Source organism: Neltuma alba, unplaced genomic scaffold, assembly GCF_004799145.2.
Source record: "Neltuma alba isolate B1F8T4 unplaced genomic scaffold, ASM479914v2 tig00004532_pilon, whole genome shotgun sequence".
NCBI lineage: Eukaryota > Viridiplantae > Streptophyta > Magnoliopsida > Fabales > Fabaceae > Neltuma > Neltuma alba.
Genome location: NW_021633751.1, coordinates 465,035 through 487,337, shown reverse-complemented (window position 1 = coordinate 487,337; position 22,303 = coordinate 465,035). Strand labels below are relative to the sequence as shown.

At 34.7% G+C, this 22,303-nt stretch overlaps 4 protein-coding genes across 6 annotated transcripts; all 4 read right to left on the bottom strand.

The window, feature by feature from the left end:
- Positions 1-3,577: 3,577 nt before the first annotated feature.
- LOC114745099 (uncharacterized) lies at positions 3,578-5,352 on the bottom strand. Its single transcript, XM_028933241.1, has 3 exons — positions 5,181-5,352; positions 4,998-5,080; positions 3,578-3,980 (listed from the first exon to the last, which is right to left on the bottom strand). Exons 2-3 carry the CDS (start codon positions 5,051-5,053, stop codon positions 3,788-3,790), a joined length of 249 nt encoding a protein of 82 aa, XP_028789074.1. The 5' UTR covers positions 5,054-5,080; positions 5,181-5,352; the 3' UTR covers positions 3,578-3,787.
- Positions 5,353-6,274: 922 nt separating this feature from the next.
- LOC114745130 (BTB/POZ domain-containing protein At1g03010-like) lies at positions 6,275-11,628 on the bottom strand. Of its 2 annotated transcripts, none has more exons than XM_028933273.1 (4): positions 11,298-11,628; positions 9,125-9,191; positions 7,137-8,333; positions 6,275-6,957 (listed from the first exon to the last, which is right to left on the bottom strand). In XM_028933273.1, exons 1-4 carry the CDS (start codon positions 11,393-11,395, stop codon positions 6,415-6,417), a joined length of 1,905 nt encoding a protein of 634 aa, XP_028789106.1. In that variant the 5' UTR covers positions 11,396-11,628; the 3' UTR covers positions 6,275-6,414. The 2 variants fall into 2 exon arrangements, with proteins under 2 accessions (XP_028789106.1, XP_028789107.1); XM_028933274.1 differs by having other exon boundaries at positions 6,275-6,939.
- Positions 11,629-13,566: 1,938 nt separating this feature from the next.
- On the bottom strand, positions 13,567-15,489 carry LOC114745119 (uncharacterized). Its single transcript, XM_028933261.1, has 3 exons — positions 15,425-15,489; positions 15,148-15,231; positions 13,567-13,690 (listed from the first exon to the last, which is right to left on the bottom strand). Exons 1-3 carry the CDS (start codon positions 15,487-15,489, stop codon positions 13,567-13,569), a joined length of 273 nt encoding a protein of 90 aa, XP_028789094.1.
- A 1,149-nt stretch (positions 15,490-16,638) lies between these two features.
- Positions 16,639-21,949, bottom strand: LOC114745132 (uncharacterized). Of its 2 annotated transcripts, none has more exons than XM_028933275.1 (5): positions 21,400-21,949; positions 21,012-21,062; positions 19,110-19,243; positions 17,884-17,984; positions 16,639-17,025 (listed from the first exon to the last, which is right to left on the bottom strand). In XM_028933275.1, the coding sequence occupies exons 1-5, from the start codon at positions 21,766-21,768 to the stop codon at positions 16,841-16,843; spliced, it is 840 nt and encodes a 279-aa protein (XP_028789108.1). In that variant the 5' UTR covers positions 21,769-21,949; the 3' UTR covers positions 16,639-16,840. The 2 variants fall into 2 exon arrangements, with proteins under 2 accessions (XP_028789108.1, XP_028789109.1); XM_028933276.1 differs by lacking the exon at positions 16,639-17,025 and adding an exon at positions 17,589-17,788.
- Positions 21,950-22,303: the final 354 nt, after the last annotated feature.

The following is a 22,303-nucleotide window of genomic DNA, read 5'->3' as shown; positions in this document are numbered from 1 at the left end:
AAACTTGAGATTTTTTTTAAATGGCTAGAAATTATTTTAAATGCTTATTTCTTATTACATAATATAAATTATTCGAGTTTGGAAACTTATATAAATAATTTAAATTTATGTTTGCATTAATTAAATTACTTAATTTTTTGGCCCAATACGATAAAAATATTAAACAAACAACAATTTTCAAAAATAAAAAAGGTAAAATTAAGGTAAATGAGAAAATCTTAAATTCTTCGATATAGTTTTAATCAAGATTTTGGGATTTAATATTATGCAGAGTAATTTGGCAAATAGAAAGTATTTCAATATAAATTTGAATTAAAAAGCATCTTTTTATAATATTCTTAATAGAGTTAACAGTTTAGATTTAAGTGTATGTTTTTAAAATAGAAAGGAGGTCTGTATAATTAAGACAAAATGGAAGGGAGGTCAGAGTATTTTACTCTAATTTTATTTAATGCCTTATAAAAGAAAGTCTAAATATGCTCACCCCTCATACATATTTATTTTATCTTTTTACTTAGAAGATACAAGCTTTTATAGATTAATAAGATTAAGAAAAATACTCAAGTCATAAAACATATGACTTTATGTATTATTAGAAAACTTGACATAATTAATATAAGAAGCTTTATATAAGTATTGTTCTAAAATTAAAATTAAATATTTATTATTAAATATATTAATTAAATATTAATAAAAATATTAATTAAATATTAATAAAAACTAACTGGGTGTTAAGTTTAATTCTAAATATAAGATTTTAATTCCCTTTATCTTTTATATTATTTTTTAAAATTAATTTATCTAATTTATAAACTGATATATAAATTATAAAATATTTTAAGAAAATCATATTACATATATTATAATTAACTAATTTATTTAATTTTTTAAAAAATGTATTACTCAAATTACTGAAACAACTTTTATATTAAAATACGGAGGGAGTCCTAAAACATCGCAAACAATTATATTTACATAACGTCGCTTCAAGTAACTTTTATGAACCCTGTATAAAGAGTACATTGTAAAATACTGCGTTGGCGCGGGTAAAAAAAAAAAAAAAAACTGTGTTGACATCCGATTTGTGAAAATTTAACCTTTTTTTTTTGTCTAGATTCGTGTGCATCGACATGATCATCACTGCGGCTTTTTTAAATTCCCATGCTTCAAGCGTAACTTCATCTTCGCTCGGAAAAGGGATAATTAATTCAAAGGTCCTTATAATTTGACTTGATTGTGAACCGCGCCCCTGAACTTGTTTTTCATTTTATTACATCTTTTTACATATGTCAGTCCTTGCAGTTAAATACTGAGTAACACCATTTTCATTAGCCCATTAAGCATTAAGTCTGACTGAACGCTCTTTCCCTCCCCTTCTCTCAATGCTCAACATCAAGTCCGTTTGGATCAGCAATTAAAAAAGTAACTTTTAAAAAAAAAGTTGAATAAAAACTAAATTGAATAAACTGAATTGTATTTGGATTAAAGTTCAGAAAAAACTAATTTGTAAAAATGAGATTGATAAAAAATTATTTGGACTATAATTGAATAAAAGTAAACTTGTTTATAAAATTATAAAAATGGCTATAAAATTTAGTAAATAATGAAAAATTATTAAAAAATAATTTTACCTAATTATTTATAAGCTCTTGTTGATATCATCTATTTTCTTTTATTTTTTATTATTTATTATAAGGATATATTTGAAAATAAAAATATATTTATAAGAGCATATTTGAAAACAAAAGTATATTTCTAACTTATTTATTACTTTCAACTAATTTTAACTGATTTTTTTATCTACAAATTAGTTATTTAAAGCTTATAATAAGAAGTAAATAAGGTACTACATTTCTTAGCTTTCTCTCTCTCCATGTTTCAAAAGCTATAATCCATAAGCTATAAGTCATAAGTTGTTAATTTTAGCTTATAGTTTATTGTAGCTTTTCATATAAAAACCAGATTGCTCAATTGCCAAGCCAAACAATACAAATTCTTCGATCGGGCTTATGCTTTAAAAAAAGCTGTTTATTGCCCTCCAAACGCTTGGCCAAACAGGCTGATCATCTCCTTCCACACCATACTCCTGATTGTAAATGCTAATGCACAATTGCTTCGAGGAGCTGCTTCACAGTGGAAGCGACCCCGGTCTCTAGCAAGGGACGGTCGATGATGTGGTCAAAGAGATTTAGGAGCTAGCAGAAGGAAATCGCCATTGTTGAAGATGTCAAAAATCTGAGGAATATGAGGGTATGGGGAAGAGAGCCATGTGGTTGGGTTCATTTTGGAGGTAGTCGCAATGGAGGGAATCGGTGAGAAGGCACTCCTCGATGACTTTGCAGGCAAAGAAGTCATTAGAGACGGGGTAGAAGAAGTGGAAGACGGTGCCGTGCATAACTGTAACTGTCCTTTGAGTACTTAAGAGTGATTAGCACTTTTGTTAAGTAAAAAACTATGTTCGGCTGTGTTTCAAACACAAAAAATAGAGGCCCTCAAAACTTCAATGGAACACCAATAGTTCTCACTTAAGAGTGATGAGTGTGTAACTAGCAAGTGAATAGCTCTAACTAGCAAGTCACGAATTCGATAGGGTACAGTTGTGTTGACCTCACCAAGATCTCTCTCTAATAAGTGGGGAGCTTTGCATGAATTTTTTTTGTGCAAAGGATAGAGTATCAAAAGATTTTTACTCGACAGAAAATAAAAGCAATAAACCAGTATTGAAAAACAAAAGCAAGTAAAAGTGACATCCCTTAAAGTCTTCTAAACTCCATCCATCATTATATTTTAGCCAGAAAAAAAAAGTCAGAGAGGGTCCTAACTTTGCAACCGAGGAAGGAAAGGTTTTTATGGAGAGGTTGGATGGGGATCGGAAGAATGATGGTGAAGGAACTGAAGGTGAAGGAAAGAGCAGATCTTCATCAAACATGTTTGGCTAGTGAAAATTTTTAACGGTGTTAATCAAATCTAACGGTAAGGACTGAGGAATATAGCTATAAAAAGTTAAAGGAGCCAATAAAAAGAAAAAAAACTCTAGAGACCTGATTCAAACTTGAACAAAACTATAAGGACCTTCAAATTAATTTTCCCTTCGGAAAATATTAACATCATGTCTGCTCCAATATCAATTCATTCGCTAATGAGAAATTACACAATTGGAAAGCTAATGCAGCCATGAATCAAATGTTCATTTGTGCTGGGATAACCATAGTTGAATTAATAAAACCAGGACCCTTTTCACCCAAAAGGAAAAAAAAAAAAAAAAGAACCAGGATCTTGAGGATTTAGTACCCTTTTGTCTACAATTACACATCAGAGACCGTGACTTCCCGGTCAGTTATGTGGGATCGCTTCAGCTCGTTCTCAACTAAAAGATAGATAAATCAATAAACAAAACCGAAGTCAATGGCAAGTTGCCCTAGTTGCAGAACAACCTATCATGCTTAGATGAGATCGTAGGCTTGGGCTTGGTGCTGGAGTTGACATGTTTTTGTGTATTTGTGTGTTTAATTGTATAAAATTCCTCCCGGGACAAACAAAAACAAAGTAAAATTGGTCATTGCCTTGACCTACACAATTGACATGCAATGGCTTCGCTTATAATGCTTATTCACTCTATATAACAGACAGTCACCCAGTAATATCAGATTTATCAACAAGTACTCATTTGCACAATCCATTACAACAATTTAAGGGAGCAACAAAAAAAAAAAAAAAAAAAAGGACAGAAACAGAATCAGAAATAAGATAGAGGATTTAAAAACAATACACTGATACCGGGATTTCTTCATTTCTGAATATAGTCTTCCAGACCAATGTTTCTTTCCTCTAGGCTCGCATTTCTTTTCCAATTTGCTACAGCTCTGTGGACTGTAGCTTTAGCCTCACTGATCTCCTTAGCTGCAAATTTATGTTCTATGATTCCCAATGGTCCAGGCTGCAGCACGTTAATCACAGTCTCCATCTCTTGCTCAAATTGTCTGTGAGAAATAGAAAGAAATCTTGCATAAGGAATGTCAATACCGGAGAATTTCACTAGATGTATAAAATATTATAATCATAATTTTCTTGCAAGGTGCGGTTTACTGTCCCATTTTAACAAAACTGCACCACTTTCTGCAATTTCCTCCTAGAGTTGACATTGAATGAAAGTCTCATAAAGTCGTTGGCCTTGGTTTCAATCAGGCCACCATGTGAAATCAGAAGATAGAAAATGCACAATACAGTATGACCAGGCTCTTGAGGTTCTTGTTGACAGGATTACATGGCCATGAATCCAAATTGCTTATAACAAAGTGATTCTCCTGACTCCGTAAAATGTAGTATTATATTTACTCCTCAATTACAGAAATTGACCAAAGATTAACAGAAAGAACTTCTGCATATTATAAATACAATAAAATAGGCAGTGATGTTATTCAGAGTTACTCCAGCAAATGAGTTGAGGCAATTTATGGACACCCTACGTCCAAATCTCATATAGAAGTTGGGTAAAAAGAAAAATCATTCCATCGATGCTCAATAGGATTGAATTCTCAGTGCCAGTTGGTCCTCTTCCTCTAGCTTGTTGAACCACAATCAATATTAGTTCTCATTTTATACATTTTCTTCATAAAGTAGCTTTGAGTTTTCATTATGTGCATCCCGGTATAAATACGATGATGCGATGAACCACGTTACCCTCAGAATTCAGAGAGCAGTCAGAGATAAGAGTAGGAGACAATCCTAATTAGAGTGGATATTTACAATGTCAGTCGCATATACACACAAATGAGTGAGTTTGCAAGGTAAGGATTATGTCAAGTGATCTTCCAAAATGGCTTCAACAACCAAAATTATCAAAATGCCACCGATTAGCGAAGAAAATTGACCAGCCAAACAGCTATCTTTCAGATAGTTAGAATGCGTTTTTTAAGTATCGAGATAGATGAAGAAGGAAGAAATCAAAATTGGAAGAATCCCAAAGATGATAGACGAACAGAAATCAGTGTTGGCACCTGATTAACCCTGAAAGGGGCAAGGAACTTCGAAACCCTGCTAAGGATACTCGCATTCCCGTACACTTTTGTTCACGCAGACACTGCAAAATTTAAGCCAGATGAATTGTGATTGACGCAAAACTCAGAAGAATCGCCATGAAAAACAAGAAGAAGAAGGTGGAGAAACTGAATCTCCAAAACCTCGATGGAAATTAAGAGAGGAGGGACTGGGTAAATGTCGAGCAAATTGGAAAGTGGACGACAAGCAGACTGCAGTGGTCGAGGGGAGAGTGGCCCGTGCCGCAGTGGAGATTGGAGAAAGAAGCTTCGACCTTCGACCTCAAGAGGCGAGAAGGGAGGCAGCGGAGACGGAGGGCGACCTTTTTTTTTTTTAACGGGGGCAAAGCCCGTAATAAGACATGAGAAAAGACTAGGGCCGATCCAATCCCAAGAACCATGTCCACCTATCGAAGAAGGATGATTTAAGTAATCTTCATTTGCTAAAGAATATCAGCAAGACAATTTTGGTTTCCTATAGCAAGGTTGCTTGAGCATCTAGTTAGAAGTTTGATCCCTAAAAGTATATATGAAAAGAGTTTTGTAGCCAATACTAAAGCCTCTTTATGAAGTCTACAGTGTAAGGAGATTAGTCACTGCTACTGACAGTGGATATCTTGGGTTCAATTGAAAAATGTTGGGTCTCTTAAAATGTGTTGTAATTAAGCTACATATACTAGTCTAAACCCCTCTTGCTTGGGTGAAAATGAATGTGATGGTTGTGGTGGGGTCATAAAAGATTATAATATTTGAGTTCACTCATGTATTAGGAGGTTGAATCAAGAAGGAAAAACGCTAAAACATATAAATGGAGAAGAAACCAAGAACAGTAGAATCAAGAAACAGATCTCTTTCCAATTTTATACTTTGAGTTGATTCTTAATTTCTGATATACAACGAAAAGATGAAGTGTCATTGAAATTTAAAATTCAAAATGTTCAACCTATAAAGTAATGCCCCACCAAAGTACACTCCCTTTCTATTATGATTTAGATTGGGTCAACTTCATACAAATTACTATCTCTGGTTCTAATTATAAGACTTTGTTTATAGGTATTTGCCTATCAAAATTTCATTTGTATACACGGATGAGGTCTTATAACGAGGATCGGAGGTAGTATAAGATTAGCAAGCAGCCCAAACCGCTCCCTCTCAACTCTTTGACGTCTTATAAAGGGATTTTGATGAAGTTTTTGATAAGCAAATGCTCGTTTAATCGAGCATCCACCCTCATAATCTAATCAAAATGTACTCTGAAACTAATGATTGGAAGTTGGAAAATAACGACAATGACACTACGCTACGGACACATACATACTATACAATATGTAAATATGGCATATTATAGATTACAAATTATTAGCCAAGTGTTATATGATCATGAAACTGAATAACGCCTACGCCTTGGAAAAGGGAAGCGACCATCAGAACCAACTCTACCTCGAATGGACCTAATGCTATTAATCCGAAACAGAGAATTAAGCTTACTGAGTTTATTGGTGAAAGATTTAAAGAGCTTGTTGGCAGGATTAGACCTCACAAACTCTTGCTTCATATGAAAGTGATCTTTCTCCAAATCAGTGAGCCTCATTCTCATTCTTGCAACTTCTAGTTTCAGTTCTCTGTTCTCTCTTCTCACTGATGCATAGTTATCTCTTGGAGATATGGCCCCACTTCCTGCACCACTTCCTGAACGCTGAGGAAACTGATGATGCAGTCCACCAAAGAACATGTGGCTGTGCCCACCACCACCCATAGCATTCCGAAGTCTTATTTGCTCAAAGTACAGAACTTGAACCATCATTTGTACTGGCAGCCTTTCATTTTGTGCTGCGTGGCTTCCTGCTTCTTCACTCAACTTCTGACAATCTATGGTCTTGCACAGCCTGTGTCTCTCTGAATCCTTCATGTTTGGATGAACCTAATATAACCAAACCCAAATGAACATATAGCTTGGGGACTATTTGAAATACAATATTATTGTTAGCTCTTACAGTTTGATCAAATTTTGATTTTGGTTCTTAAAATTCGATCAGACTGTACAGATTAACAACAGTATTAACTCTAATCATTAAGTGAAATTATGGTGATTCATCTTACCTTAAGGAAGATATCAACAGCTCTGTAGAGTCCATCACTTACAATACGTGCATGATCTGGAAGTAATTCTGCTAATGCTATGAATTTTGATGGCAAAATGCTTGGGTCAAGTGCTACCTCAGAAAGAAAACTATCCATCAACTTGGATACCTTGAGAATTGAGCTTTGTTTTGGAGATCCAGGACTGTCAAAATCATACACCATTTCACTTTCATCTCGCAAGTCACTGTCTTCATTGTCATCCTCGTCCAAGTTCAGAAAAATAGAGAAGATCCTCAATATCGAATCTATGTCATAAATTGTACCATGAAGATTTTGATGTGAATTTGACGGGATCAAGATGTCTTCAAGAATTGCCTGATCAAGTTGTAGACCAATTCTTCTTTCCAAATCAGATCTGGTAGAAATAGATACTGACAATTCTATTGCAGCTTTCAACAAACTTGAAAGAAATGCCATTGGAACTTGGCTTTTCCTTGACTGAGTAGGAAGTAAGCTAACTATGGCTTCAATAATAACCCTTTGCTTCTTCTGCAATTCTAAATCCTGGGAACTTCCTTTAACACCTTGAGAATCCATAAAAACAATACCCTGCAGGGAATTATGTGCATAGCTTATCAGAATTTTGCTAATCATGTCTTGTTTAAGTCCTTTAGACTTCACTGCAGAAACAACTCGTTGGAAGAAATTAAGACTGAGAATATTGAGACTGTTTCCCCACCAATCTGAGGGAGTTTCTGGTTCCAAGTTTGACATTGTCTTGGAAGGGAAATTATGGTCAAGTTTAAGCAAACCAGAGGTAAGTTGCTCTTTGCATGCATTATTTGCAATTGCATTGATGAGTCTGGTAACAAGGTTTATTTCTTCTGACATGGGAAGAAGAGTTTCACAGCAATGAAGAACAGTTATCGTGTTTGGTATACTGGGAAGCACCGTGTCCTTCATATATGTTTCAACTTGGCTTTCCAAGTTTTTCTCGGAAAATTCTTCTGTCATTTCCAGAAAATAGGCTAAGCAGCGAAGCATGGCAATATTTGAGAGGGTGAACTCAACATTGATTCCATAACAGAATTTGGCAGCTAGCTCAAATGCCGTAGCCCCACCTGGTATAGCTGCAAGACTTATGCGCGAGACTTTTGAATCTTTGACTTCTGACAGTAGTTTCCGAATTCTTCCACTCCGAGAAACAAGAGGAAACTATAACAAAAAAATGCAACCAAATCACTGAAGTTCACTACAAAAATCTCTTTTGTTTTGATTTATGGATCCCATAGCATATGGTACCTCATTCAATCCATTCAGTCTTTCTGTTTTTCACAAATGACCAGAGATTATTAATGAAAAAAGTGTTCAGATTCAATCTTGTCTCGAAAGATTTCGTGTAGAAACTGAGTATAAAGAAGTTTTTGTTGGGAGTGTTAAATAGGGGGCCTTCATTCAGTACTCATCATTATAATACAATCTAAACCATTCAAAATCTAATATGAACGGTTCAGATTAAAATTTTTAATATACAATTTTGTCAATGATAAATTTATTTTTTAAAGATATGCTATAAAAAATTTAAATTTAATCTGAACCATCTAAAATCAATCAGAATAGTCCAAATTACGATGAGCACTTCATACTCATAATTGTGATGAGCATGGAATGTGCTCCTGTTAAAAAAGAAGCAAAATCACCCTCACCATTTTAAAACCAACGTTCATCATTACTAATGGTTAGGAGCGATACTGTTTCTTTTTCAATACTTTCAGGACAATTTTGATGTGATAAAAACTTTCAGATACTCACAAGTATTATGCAAAAACTTTCAGAACCTTAACCATTAAAAAAAAAAAATGTAGGATGGATCATTATGTTCATAATTCCCATCAGTTGCTGTTACTAATGAGTCCTAGCTAAGCTTGAAAATCCATTGCAATAAAAGGAAAAAAAAAAACTGAATATGAAGCAAGCTATGAGAATGATGGTTTTTTCCGTTTTACCTTGTGAAGTGCAAAGCTCGATGCTCCAACTTCGATGGTAAGGTCACTAGTAACATCTGATATTGGCCTGTAATAAACAATTGTGATCGAATCATTTTTTTAAAAAAAAAACAGGTAGGAATATTATATGATAATTCTGGCCTTTGTATGAGCCTCTTCAAGGGCAAACTATTGTTCAATCCACCTTGAATATCACAAATCAAAGATGAAGTAATTTTTCAGGACAATAACGGCCTCAACTAGGAAATTAAAAAACAGAATGGGATCCTAAAGCAGAAATTATAGAAATGTAGCAACATGATTCCAGAGTAAAATCAAATACTACCTCCGGTCCTAATTATAAAATCTCGTTTATACTATAAACGAGTTATCATAATTAGGATTAGGAGTAGTACTAACTCCGATCCTAAATACTCTCCGGTCCTAATTATAAGACCCAATTGACTTATTTGAGGAGATTAAGGAAGTAAGTTAAGTTGGTTATTTATAATAATAAGTGTTATCATTCCTAAAATATCCTTGCTAATTAAGTATATTGGCTAAAACTATCATTATTAGAAGGATTATCTTGAAAAAAATACATAAATATAAGAGACAAAATGGATTGGGATCTTATAATTAGGACCAAATAAAAAGTCAAATGGAGTCTTATAATAAGGACCGGAGGAGTATATGATCTAGTTTATAATTCAAATAGTATTCAGACACTGATCATACCATTACAGTGGAACACTTCATTTCAACCCAAAATGACAACTACAGATAAAAGAGGAAACCATAAGGTCACTCTGGCTTTGTCAAGTTGATTTTGTGGATGTTCTGCCCATGCGAGGCCACAAGGCTTTTTTTGGCAGAGGAAGAACTCATTTTACGGCTCTATAGTCTGTACTTATTTAAGGACTAATTTTCGTAAAAAGCACAAGAATGTAAATATATATACATACAGTATGAATTATAAAAACAAAAGAAGAACTTATTAACAAAAAAAACTTAAATGAGAAATTATGGCGTCTGTTCCAAGAAAAAATGGATGCAATAATTCAAATGTACTAATAATTACAAAAAAAATAAAAGTTGAAGTATAAAAATATAAAAAAATTTAAAATTGCATGAATTAAAAAATTAAAAGGCAAAAAAAGTAATTATGGCGTCTGTTCCGTGGAGGAGCAGACACAACATGACAATAATAGTAACATATGAATTAAAGAACAATTTAAAATCATTTCAAATAATTATGGCGCGCCGTCCTTTTGTTGAACTGCCCGTCTGATAAACACGCGCAAAAATATTCTGAACCCATTACTGCTACTGTTCCATATAAAACTAACGCCAAAATAAGTCCTTAAATTAATAATCCCCTGCGTAATATAAGAATTAATTAAAGATTAAATTTAATTCTAAATATAAAACTTTTATCCTCTTTGTGTGTCAAGTTTATAATACTTCCTCTAAATATTCCTATTGATTAGAAGAGCAATTCTAATATACATATCCAAGAGGGCAGTTTAAAGGAATCCACATAGATTTGTTACAATTAATTGATTAAACTAATTTTTTTAATATTTTTAAATTAGTTATTTAATTTTATATTAAAGACGGAGTAGTAATTTGTACCAGTGATGATATAGATCTAGCTATTAGCAAAATCTCAGCGTTTTTGCCACAGATTTGGCTGATCCATATGCCTAAATAAAAGGGAAATTTTGCGACATTGTTTGGCAAATCTGAATGCATTCTTCGTGGAAGGACTGAGAAAGAGTACATCACCAATGAGATTCCAAAAACAAGCAAAATGGATAGACAATGGAAATTGGAAAGGTCTTGTTGGGTTTTCTTTCACCATGAGATTGACCAGATAGAAGAACACTGCTAAACTTAATCTGATAAAATTCAAACTCTACTTTAAGGTCAATTGAAAAGAAAAGGACTGTCCATGGAGGCAAGAAAAAGGACTGTAGATCAATTTCTCTAGGGAGAAAGGAAATAGATTGAACCTTCTTCTTCTTCTACTTTTCATTTACCTGAATCCTCATTGCAACTTTTATATTGCTAGATTTTTTTTAGAAAAAAAGAGAAGCTAACACACTGCATCTAAATCTGCACTAATCGACATGTTAAAATTCAACGATCAACACAAAGATGACACTAAAAACAGCATCATATATATACTTACCATTCAGTGGCATGCCTTATGCTTGAACTTGTCCGAAAAGATCTCTTCCCAGATATACTGGTCTTCAATTCACCCACAGTAACAACTCCCATCTGCATATATAAACCTTTCCAAAATCCCAATGTGCTTGCAGTGATTTGTCTCTGCTAATAACGACTCATTCCATTCCAGTTTAATCAAAAGTAGGATGGTAATTATTTAGAATCGTCATCTTCCTCCGAGGGATTTTGAGGATTCTCCTTCTAGCCTCTTCTTTCTTGTTTGTGCATGAAATCAAAAACTTGCAGTGAAGCAAAAAGTCAAAATGAACGCATGCTCGCCTGGGCTGAAGGTTGGAGGTGATGACTCAAACAGACTTTAAGGGTTAGTGCTTATTATAATGAATACTTAATCTATAAAGTCAAGGCAAACTTGAATACGGTTCCACTTTTCGGTGAAAGGTAAAGACTTTGTGTGGCCTTTTTATTTCCTTTTCTCTTATTTCCTGCACCCATGTTTTTGTTTTAAAAATTTGGAGGGATTCTCAAAGTGTCATAGTACTTTCTGAGATTGTAATAGATTATAATGAATAAAAAGATATTATATTATATATTGACTCTGTGTGAAAAGATATATAAGTGCCGTTAATGATGATGTTCAGCAAAATTTTATGGGCTGTGGGGACGAACACTAATTAGTTCCTTCCCCACACTGCCTGCAGGATTAATCTATTAATCTCTATGCTTATGGTTGTTCATGATTTGCAGGCAAAAATCATGGGTCGCATGAGGTTTGTAGCTTGGGATGCCTGATCAGTCCTATCAATACATAAGCATGCTTGTAATAAATCAGAGTTTAATTTCCCAGTTTTAATGATGATTAAGTACCACTCATGTCAGGTGAAAAACTCTACAATAAGCTTTTAAGGTTGATTCTAAAATTCTTTTTAGGCAGCAATACTGATCATTGAAATAATCTTATTATGTCCTGACTCCTACATCGGGAAGGTTACCAATAAATATTTTATAAGTATTGGCAAAAAAAAAAAAAAGGTTTTATAAGGTTCTGGACTCCTCAACTCTAATGACTAGTTTTTAGGACGTGACCCTCTAAGGAATTAGCATTCGTGAAACATTAACACAATAAATGACGATACAATAAGTTAAGGTTTGTTTAAGATGACTTATAAACAGTTTTTTAACTGTGATTTACAGAGTATGAGGTAAGGACGTGAGAAAATTTTATCTCAATTTATGTAAAACATGCTTATAAGCCAATCCAAACCGTGTTTTAAAGTCTTTCATAAGAAACGGTTTCTTGGGGGTGTGGCAACCAAAAGTTAAGGCAAATGATGGGAATTGTTTAGGACAAACACAAGATAGAGACAAAAATTGAGGCCCCTTGTCATTATAATTAATGATTATTCTTCCTGCAGAAATTATGAACTTTTATTTCTCTTGTCTCTGCGGAGTCAGACAAAGCGTGCTCTTGGTCCTAAATGAGCAATGGTTATGCTGAAACAGAATGGGCCCTTCCTTCCTTCACAAGACAACAACTGAAGATTTATGCTCCCTTGCTGATTCAAAATAACTGGGTGAGAGTTAAATTTACTTTTAAATATAAGATTTCAATCCATTCTGTGTTTATATTTATTATTGTTCTCCAAGTTAATTTACTTATAAATTATATATAACCTAATATTACATTATGCAAGTATTTTAGTTAGATTATATCTTATTTATTATAATTAATAATTTATTTTATTTTCTTAATTATACAAATTAATTAAATAGTTGTTATATCAATAACCTAAACAATATTGCACTAGTACTTATGGTTTAAGAAAGTTTGGACGTTGGTTTAATGAGTCAATGTCAGCATGAGATATCAAGTGTATTTATATTAGTAAAAAGATTCCAAATCTCGTTGGAGATTGCTTTCTCATATAAACCACAGTACTAGTTGACCCACTTCAACACAATGCTGCCACCACATGAGCAATGAACAGAGGACCAGTTGAGATGGAGGTTGACTAACACTGGCGAGTTTTTCTACAGCAAGCACGTAAGCTTGGCTCCATGGACTCCATGGATCTACTAATATCCATGCCATATTGCAAAAATTTTCAGCAAAAATATTATAAACAGAGAGTGTTGCTAATATTGAATTTTCCATTGGATAACAAAAGTGTAGCTGAAGAAATTTGAGAATGATATCTACACAACAGTGAGAAAGATACGTGAATGGCACTAGGAGACTGTACCGACAAAAAAAGGGATGAGATATTACATCAGTCATCATCATATGAGACATGAAAGTTGGCAGTGCAGCCAGATGCCTCTGGATCCTCAGCACCACAACAGTCATAAAACTTGGCTGCATACGGCGGGTCATTCGGCCCCAGTTCATAGTACCTTCACAAATAAGAAAGAAAAAGGCCAACATGACGAAGCTCATAACCACCTACAATGGCAATGGCCATGCTAATTCTTTCATGTTCTGATTTTTCTTTTTACTCACAAGATTGGAATTCAAATTTAAATTCAAGATCTTCCTCAACAAGAAAATCCGACCCCTTCCTATTTGGACCAGCAGAGCAGCCAAAGTGGTCGGTGGTCATATATTCATGAAAGAGGACAATCTCACCGTATCTAATAGGCAGCAGGCTTGCCCTGTAGCTTCTGGAGTATCAAGAATGTCTAAATCTAAGACATCTTATCCGGTATAATAAAATCTTAAGATCCCTCTAATTACATATTATAAATTTTTACTCATCGAGTTAGACGTTTTTAGTTGAGATATGGGCAGATGTATGAAGCCACTGGGAAGCATAAATCAGCATATAATTTAAGGCATTACAGATAATCCCTGCATTTGCAGGGGGCAAATAAGCCAGCATGATGAAAACCAGAAGAACTATTTTTCATAAAATGTCACTATTGCTACTCGATGGTGTCTCAAATTCATACAGAATTCAGTACAGAACAATAAGATACTGTAACAAAGACCAGAAATATCATTGGAAAATTAAAAACTCAGGGAACACTTTTCAGTTCCCTTCTAAATTTTCAAATTAGGAAGGAAAACAGAAAACAATGAGATAGCAACAAATCTACATTACTCATAATCATCAATGAACATTGCTATTTTCCTTAGTGTCAGTTTTTAGTTCTTGCACATGAACATTGCTGAATTAGGGGGTTTTATTCGGTTTCATTTTGCGCGTCACTAACTTTCTCTGGAAATAGTAGAGGGTTACATCATAATGAAACATTACACAAACTCAGAAGGAATGCATTTAACATGATCTGGACTCCAAATCATGAGATATATGATCGCCAACACTGATGTATAAATTTACTAATTTACTAATACCATGACTACATGAACCAAAATGCCATGGACTGTGACCGTAATATACTGTGCATTCCTCAAAATTAGCATTCTGAATCTAGGAGGTTAAGGTATTGTTGTCTTGTTTCCTCACACAGATATGCACAACAGGGGGGGGGGAATTCGAACGGATAGAAAGCAAAAAATTATAAGGAAATAAAACCGAAAACCAACTACAAAATCCGGTAAATACCCCACACGGATTAAGACTTTTTTAATTGAAAGCACATGATGCTCTTACAATTCTCACATGGTATTGAATCTAGTTTTCCCCCCTAATAATAGCAAAATTCATACTTCAAACGAGTGGCAGATGACACGAATGGAAACAATTGCCGGAAGATATGCATTGGAAAGAACAGGGGATAAGGGGACTTCATCACATGATATGAACTCCAAGATTTCATTTCACAAAGAACTTGAGTTATCATCCAATCACATGTGAGTTGTTGAATCAATAAACTACTATGGAAGGTACCTCTTTTGATCGTTGTGACGGCGGCAAACGAAGAAGGAAGGGTGGAATCGGCAAGGAAGTGGGATCCTAAGATTGACTGCGGGGCTGTTTGGTGGAATAGTTTCAAAAGTAATTTTAAAAGAATTTATCTGGATTTACGAAAAATGTGTTTTGCCAAAATGCAAAGCTTCTACTAATATTAGGCTTGTTTAGATTGACCTATAAGTAACTTTTCAAATGTGGTTTACGGAATACGAGACAAGTATATAAGAAAAGTTTTGTCTCAGTTTATGTAAACTTGCTTAAAAGTCCGTTTTGAGCAGAGCTCCAAACAAGTCCATTGCTTTCCCAACTCCTCTCCATCTTCCAGGCCCAACACTCATCACTCTCCGCAGTAGAAAACCAAATTCTCTTCGACCAAAAAAAGAATCAGCAAATTCTCAGTTTGATTTTGTTTTATTGACCAAAACATGAAAAATTTTGTAGTTAAAAAAAATGCAAATATATACTACCTCTTATTCTAAATATAAGACAATATATAGTGTAAAAATGCAAATGACATTATAAACTAAATCTTATACCTATAATTAGAATTTATAATCAGAAGTAATATAATATAGGGTACAAATATATTCAATGCATGATCTTATTCTTCAAGTATATCTAATACCTTGATTTATATAACACATTCAGTCCTATCATTTTTTTTGGGTACATCAGCATTTTAATCTAATCTTATATTGCATTACCAATTGGCAAAGTTTTACGAATTCTTTACATAAGATTATAACTATTTCTTAACTAATATTTTTTGCTCATGTGAGATAATTAAACTGGGCTTGTATTACAATTTGCATCGTATTTGCTTAAATATTTGATACTTTTTGCAGTGTCGATAACTTATAATCATGCAACTTAGGCAGGCCAAAAAAATCGTCCAACTTGGAACTCTTTTCCTTTTGCCATATTTGAATACGATTTTCATCTGGCATCCCTCCCACGTCGTATCCCTGATCATCTATGGATCTTGAACAGTTATGGTTTAAACTCTTGCTGCCTCCTTTTTTGAGACAAAAATTGATAAAAAGTAGTTATCTGAAGCATGTCACTGAAAAAAAAAAAAAATGCTTACAATAGATTGCAGCCCCTACCCTTAAGATGATAGCCTTAAGATCATTTTCAATTTGACCGGGTGCTAAGTCTAGTCATATATTTTTATTCGGACTCTCTTTTATTACTATCTGCCTATCTTTAAACCACCCAAATTTAACTACTTCTTTAACACAGTCTCTCAATCGAATGCCTTCAAAGTAAAGAATTGAACTTCCCCCAATATTTAGTAACTAGTATGAAAATGAGAACAAAATCTAAAAATAAAATATATTGCAGGTAGTTCATTTACGTTTTCCCTCTAGGAGTTTGGCGTGATGCTATTAAACCTCACCCCACCATACATGGAGTTTGAAGTAAGGAATTTTGTATTATTTATGAATGACGACTTGCCTCCCCGTAGACTCTACAAATTGTTATAATCATTGCATGCAACAGAATGTTTATGACTTGCTATATCAACATACTCACATGCATTTCTTAATTCTCATAATCTTTTCCATGGAAGATATTTCAAACTTGACTTTCCCTACGCTATCTACATGTCATTGGGCAAAAAGAACATGCACACAGTGGAATAATCCAAAAAGGCAGCAATGAATCATCAGAAATCTTCCATATCCACAATGCCTTCATCACATTCTTCTGATGTGTCGTCTTTCCTTCTAGACATTATGTTCATGAAGGTCTTTGTGGCACGGCCAACTGCTCTGGAGGTCTTTCTTGCAGCTCCAGCAACAACCGGTTGCAAGGATATTTTAGGCAAGCTCGCTCTCTCTTCAATCATGGCTGATTCATATAAAACTATCATCAGATTCTCTTAAGTACTAAAGTGTGTGTGGGGTACTAAATTGATAACATTATCATTCCATGACATTAATCATGATAATAATAAAAATAACGGTCTTCAAATGAATAAAGACAAATAATTTGTAAGTTACAATTCAAAATTATATAAATAATAGCTGAAAATGCAAAAGGGGGGGGGTAGACCAGATCCACTAGTTGGAGTACTTGGTCACTTGTCAAGTCTAGCCTGATAAGACCATTCTGGTCTGGTCCTCTCTGGCTTCAAGCTAGTTTTTTGGGGAATAGATCAGGTCAGGTTTGCTCGGGTCAGATGGAGTCATACTGGACTGCTGAGTTTTTGGACACCCCTATTTGTAATACATAGAGGATAAGGGCATAAAATTTTCATATTTGCGCCTCTCATAGTAAAAGGGAGATAAAAAGTGAAGTTACTGCACTGTAACATAGTTGCCCATCCATCCTTGTGATGTAATGAATACTGAAATTCTTGCATAAAAATATTTTTTTCCTTCTTTCTTCTGGGGGGGTGGGGGTGGGGGTTTTGTGGGGGAGGGGAAGCATCCCAGAGACTGCAAGTTTAGCTTCTGCTACGAAACTCATCGCAGACATGATGCTTCTTTGGCTTCTGAAGAAAGATTTAACATGCTAAAGGAAAACAGACATTCTGACAGACCATTCCTACTCGTTTCATTGCGCTTTTTTCATGCGTGTGCATGAGTAGAAGAGCCGCTATATGCTGTAACTAAAAGCAATCAATAAACCAAGAATTAAATTAAATGGTGTGAGAGAGGGAGAGATAGAGAACAAAAGGAATTCCAATAAACACATCACACGTACAAATGGTTTGCTTGCGAGCTGCAGAACCAATCTGTCGAATTCCAGCTTCAGCTGCTTGCAAAGCCTGAGTTGACTTGCTAACCCCATCAGCAATCTCCTGGCTGAGTTCCGAAAAAATTATTTCAGATTTATGCAACACGTAGTTAGACCATGACTTCGAAAACAATCCCAGATGAATAGAAATGAGCATCAACATTATTTTAATCTCAGTTCCCCACATTCAAAATTCAAAAATCCATGCTCAACCTTCTAATGTTATTATGTAAGTCTTCAAATTTTAATAGAGCCTTGTACCAATGGGGGAAGTAAGCAAGCACCTAGCACAAGCATACTGCGTTAAGCTTTTAACTTTTCCTGATTTATCTTCTCCATAGTTTGTCAACATGTTCCTATTGTTGTTAGGTATTATTTGGCTTGATTTTTTAATAAGCTGGTGAAATTGATTGGAAGATTAGTTCCCTTCTCCAATCTGTATGCGTGCCTTCTCCCTTATCATGAAATCAAGAAATAAGAATTCTCATCAATCAACATTTATTCACGGTCGATTCTAATGTATCCGTCATTAGCAAGGTGTTCTCTTTACTTTTTGGGTTCACACCACTGTGCATCCTTTGCCAATTTAATAAATGTGGCAGCATCCGTTGTACAGATTTAACACACTATACATGTAACACCGGGGAAAAAAAATTATATATGTGAAAAAGGCATTAAAAGTTTCATGCTAACAGCCCAATCAACCAAATACAAGGTTGTCAAGATCTTCATTTAAATATTAAGATCATACATTCCCACATATACCCAACAATCCTGATTCCATGGCTACATAACACCTAAAAGTATCAAAAGCTATAAACCAGTAGACCATGAGATTGTCTCATTTCTTACTGTTATCATTTTACTACATAATGCCAAAACCTTCAGTTAACTGTTGCAGTATTACTCCTGATAGTGCAGAAAAGTGCCAGGGGAAAAATTTCCACCATCAGCACATTAATAATTGATGGCGCCAAAGGGTTTTCCCCAGCAATTTTGGTAAAAAAGTTCACTTCTGCATATCAATTACGACTCCATCCACAGCTTGTCAAATATAAGATTTGGACTGATAATTAGACACCATTCATGACTGTGAATTCCCTATAGCCATATTAGAAGCCAAATTTTGGAAATAATTAATAAAAGGAATGGAAAATAAGAAAAGGGAACAATTCAGAGAAATTTATTTTTACCTTAGATCACTTAGCTCTAGTGTAAGATCACTGATTTCCATGCCTGAAAGCCTTACAGCAGCCATGGTACTAGGGAGTTCCTCACGAGCTGTATCTGCTAGCTTTGAAAGAGATATTGCAGCATTTCTCATTGCCTAACAAAGATTTAGATATGTAAATATGAAGTAATCAGAATCTAATTATGAATAACAATTGAAATATTATGATGAATATAAGGATGGCACGTAGCATGTGCAGGCCTCAGAACACGCAATGAATCAAAACATCATATGCAACACAAATAATAAATTAAATAATGACTTAAAGTTCCATGGTTATAGAAAAAATAGCAATAGAATGAGGGCATATGCAAGTAAAATTCTTATATGGTTAAACAGCAGAGCAAGATCACAAAGAAGAGTAGTAACAGCCTTAAGGCAGTAAATGGGATGCTAGAAACTCCAGTGAAAGTAAAATGGCCTCCACAAAGCCTAGAAAATGATAAATAAATAATGGAGATATTCACAGGAATGAATATTACACAAACAGAAATCAGAGGTACACCATTAGACATGACACTATGTTTGAAATATTTCTAAGAGTGCATATGTAAAGAGCAGATTCTATGATTGTCAGTTTTACATATAACAGACACAACATCTACAGAAACAAAAATGCCTCACGGAAAAGTTTGATGTCTATGTCTCCAATAGTTCAATGCAGCATAACCAGTTGTACTTGGACAAGTAGTTTCTCAGACTTAGAGTAGATGTGCATCCTAGTATGTTATTATATGATCAAGGCACAGAACTTGGATAATATTATTATGCAACAAAAGCTTAAATCTAGGACAGTTATAGGTGGGGGCAAGAGATGAGATCAGGCCACATATAGATATATAGTTCTTAAGACATAAAACTCATCTACATTCCCCTAGATCATGTCCTCACCTGTAAATATTTTTGAAACAAACAGGTTTACATTTCACTTCATTCACAGATTTATTTAAGCAAAAAATGGGTCTGCCAGTGTGAGCTGAAGCTTGAATCAAAGCTACTTTCTCATTCCTTTCCTTTGAGGCTGATTAAAAGGATGTCTAGATGTTTGGCTGTCACTTTATTGCTAGGAAAAAGCAGATTAAGGGCATTGATGCAACTGAAGGAAGCAACTGGAACAAATAGTGTCGATCTATTGTTACCCTAGCTTTCAGAATAACACTTGATGTTTTTGGACCTTCAAAACCAGTCTCAATACGCAGATGCAAAATTCTCTATTTCAAAATTACAAAGACTAAGACTTAATTAGAGAAACTGAGTATAGTTTGAATTTAGGGATCACAGCCCACTCATTTTTCTCTGGACTTTTTGGCTGGAGAGAAAAGCTTGAGTTTTCAACAGAGTTTCACTCAGTTTAGTTGTCATTCAATAGGGTAGTCTTATGGCTGTAATTCAGTGTTCAGCTCATGATCCCCACTTTGGCATTTGGACGAGTTTCTGGGTTTAGTTAGTATGAGCAGGCCCAATTAATTAGTTAGTCGAATTTGGGAAAATTTTTCAAATTCGATCCTATTGATTGAAGAACAGGGTTCTCCCCTACAAAACCTCAGATCTGATGCAACGGTCAAGCCCATCAAGCTGGCATTATTTTCTTTCATTTTGCATCTTTTAAGACACACGGGGTGCCTCTATTGGGTTATAATTTCTACATATTTTATGCATTATAAAAGAAAGGGCGGAAAATAGGATAGATGTAAGCAGGAACTGAATTTAAAAAGCGCAATATCATACGATAGTAAAGATTTAAAGCATCTGCAGCTATAACTATAATAAATAGACGTAAGAACGAACAATCAACAGGAAATAAATCTGAAATACAGAAGTCAGATGAGATCATCAAATATAAGCATTGCGATCGTCAACTTACAAATAGCGTGGGAACAGCAGCAACAACTAGGCTGGCGAATGCCACTGACGTCTGCATATGTGAAATTCAAGATACTAACCCAGAATGAGAGCCAGAAAAGATATAATTCCAAGGTAAAGAATACAGGGACTTCCCACAGACAATTCAATTAAAAAATTAACTGCTTAATCTGTTTCGTGCTAGCATACCAGGTTTATTGCAAATTTTGATTTATTAACATTACCATGTTCCTTCTACGAACATTGACATGATAATACAACATCAAATAGTAAGTAATTAAAATTTATTTTTTAAACAAAGGGCAAAGAAGCCTTTAGAAAACTCATTAACTCTAACTTACAGTCGCTACTACCATTACTGAAAAAATAGGAGGGAATGATGGTCATACCGCGCATGCAATGAATGCCAGGAGAAAGAAAGCTTTATCACTCAAACTTAAATTGGGCATGGGAGTAACAAAGGAAGGGATTCTTGGGCTCTCAACTGCACTATGAAATCTATCATTCGCAACGACTGCTTCAGTCGAATCCCCCTCAACTGCTTCAGTCCGAGAATCTGACGGTTGCCCAGAAGGCGAGGAGCAATACGTAATAAAGAGGGATGACCTGCGCTGAGAATTCGAGAAAAGTGAGCGGCGGACGTTGGATTTTGGCAGCAAGAAATTCAAAGTGTTGTTGGTAGGGTGTGGGAAGCCATGAATTGGCGATGCTGCAACACAGAGATGGGTAGGATGCGAAGTTATGATTAAAGATCTCATAGCGGATCAAGAAATGAGACCCTAACAACGAGAATCAGAAACGATGCATTAGAAATAGAAACATCGAATTCAGTAGAGGAAGGCACAGAGCGGGAGTGTAAAATTGAACAGCGCTGGCTGTGGTGTGTTGCAGATAGGCATCGGGGCGTTAACTTCGGAGTCCTCTCTTCTTTTTTTGTTATCTTTTTGGGGACTTTGAACAGTTGTTAGTAGTCACTTGGAGGAGGTTGTGGGCTTTGTGGCCATCCACAAGCACTATAATCCATTCCTTCTGTATCAAGAAAATTTGCCGCCTGGAAAAAAAAAAAAAAAAAGGGTACCCTTTGCCCAGGTGCCCTTATTCATTCTGACTGATTTTTTTAACCAAAATTTATTGTATAACTAAATATTCTTGGGAGAATGACAAAAAAAAAAAGAAGCTAAAATTACAAATCCCAAATCAGGTTTGGTTACACAATTTTATTTGGTATTGATAAGTTTAAATTTGCAAATAGCAATAAATTTTTGTTAACATTCTTTATTTGGCATTTACAAA

What these genes read in the sequence shown, in the direction of transcription:
- LOC114745099 (XM_028933241.1), bottom strand. Translation starts at nt 5,053, where the DNA reads ATGCGAGTATCCTTAGCAGGGTTTCGAAGTTCCTTGCCCCTTTCAGGG. An exon ending in CCCCTTTCAGGGTTAATCAG is followed by an intron (nt 3,981 to 4,997) that starts GTGCCAACACTG and finishes TATTTCTCACAG; the next exon opens with ACAATTTGAGCAAGAGATGG.
- LOC114745132 (XM_028933275.1), bottom strand. Translation starts at nt 21,768, where the DNA reads ATGAGATCTTTAATCATAACTTCGCATCCTACCCATCTCTGTGTTGCA. An exon ending in CTGCTGTTCCCACGCTATTT is followed by an intron (nt 19,244 to 21,011) that starts GTAAGTTGACGA and finishes AATCTTTGTTAG; the next exon opens with GCAATGAGAAATGCTGCAAT. An exon ending in CTAGAGCTAAGTGATCTAAG is followed by an intron (nt 17,985 to 19,109) that starts GTAAAAATAAAT and finishes TTCGGAACTCAG; the next exon opens with CCAGGAGATTGCTGATGGGG.
- LOC114745119 (XM_028933261.1), bottom strand. Translation starts at nt 15,489, where the DNA reads ATGGAGAGGAGTTGGGAAAGCAATGGACTTGTTTGGAGCTCTGCTCAA. An exon ending in CAAAACGGACTTTTAAGCAA is followed by an intron (nt 15,232 to 15,424) that starts GTTTACATAAAC and finishes TCCACCAAACAG; the next exon opens with CCCCGCAGTCAATCTTAGGA. An exon ending in CGTCACAACGATCAAAAGAG is followed by an intron (nt 13,691 to 15,147) that starts GTACCTTCCATA and finishes TTATTTGTGAAG; the next exon opens with GTACTATGAACTGGGGCCGA.
- LOC114745130 (XM_028933273.1), bottom strand. Translation starts at nt 11,395, where the DNA reads ATGCAGATGGGAGTTGTTACTGTGGGTGAATTGAAGACCAGTATATCT. An exon ending in ATAAGGCATGCCACTGAATG is followed by an intron (nt 9,192 to 11,297) that starts GTAAGTATATAT and finishes TGTTTATTACAG; the next exon opens with GCCAATATCAGATGTTACTA. An exon ending in CTGTTGATATCTTCCTTAAG is followed by an intron (nt 6,958 to 7,136) that starts GTAAGATGAATC and finishes TGGTTATATTAG; the next exon opens with GTTCATCCAAACATGAAGGA.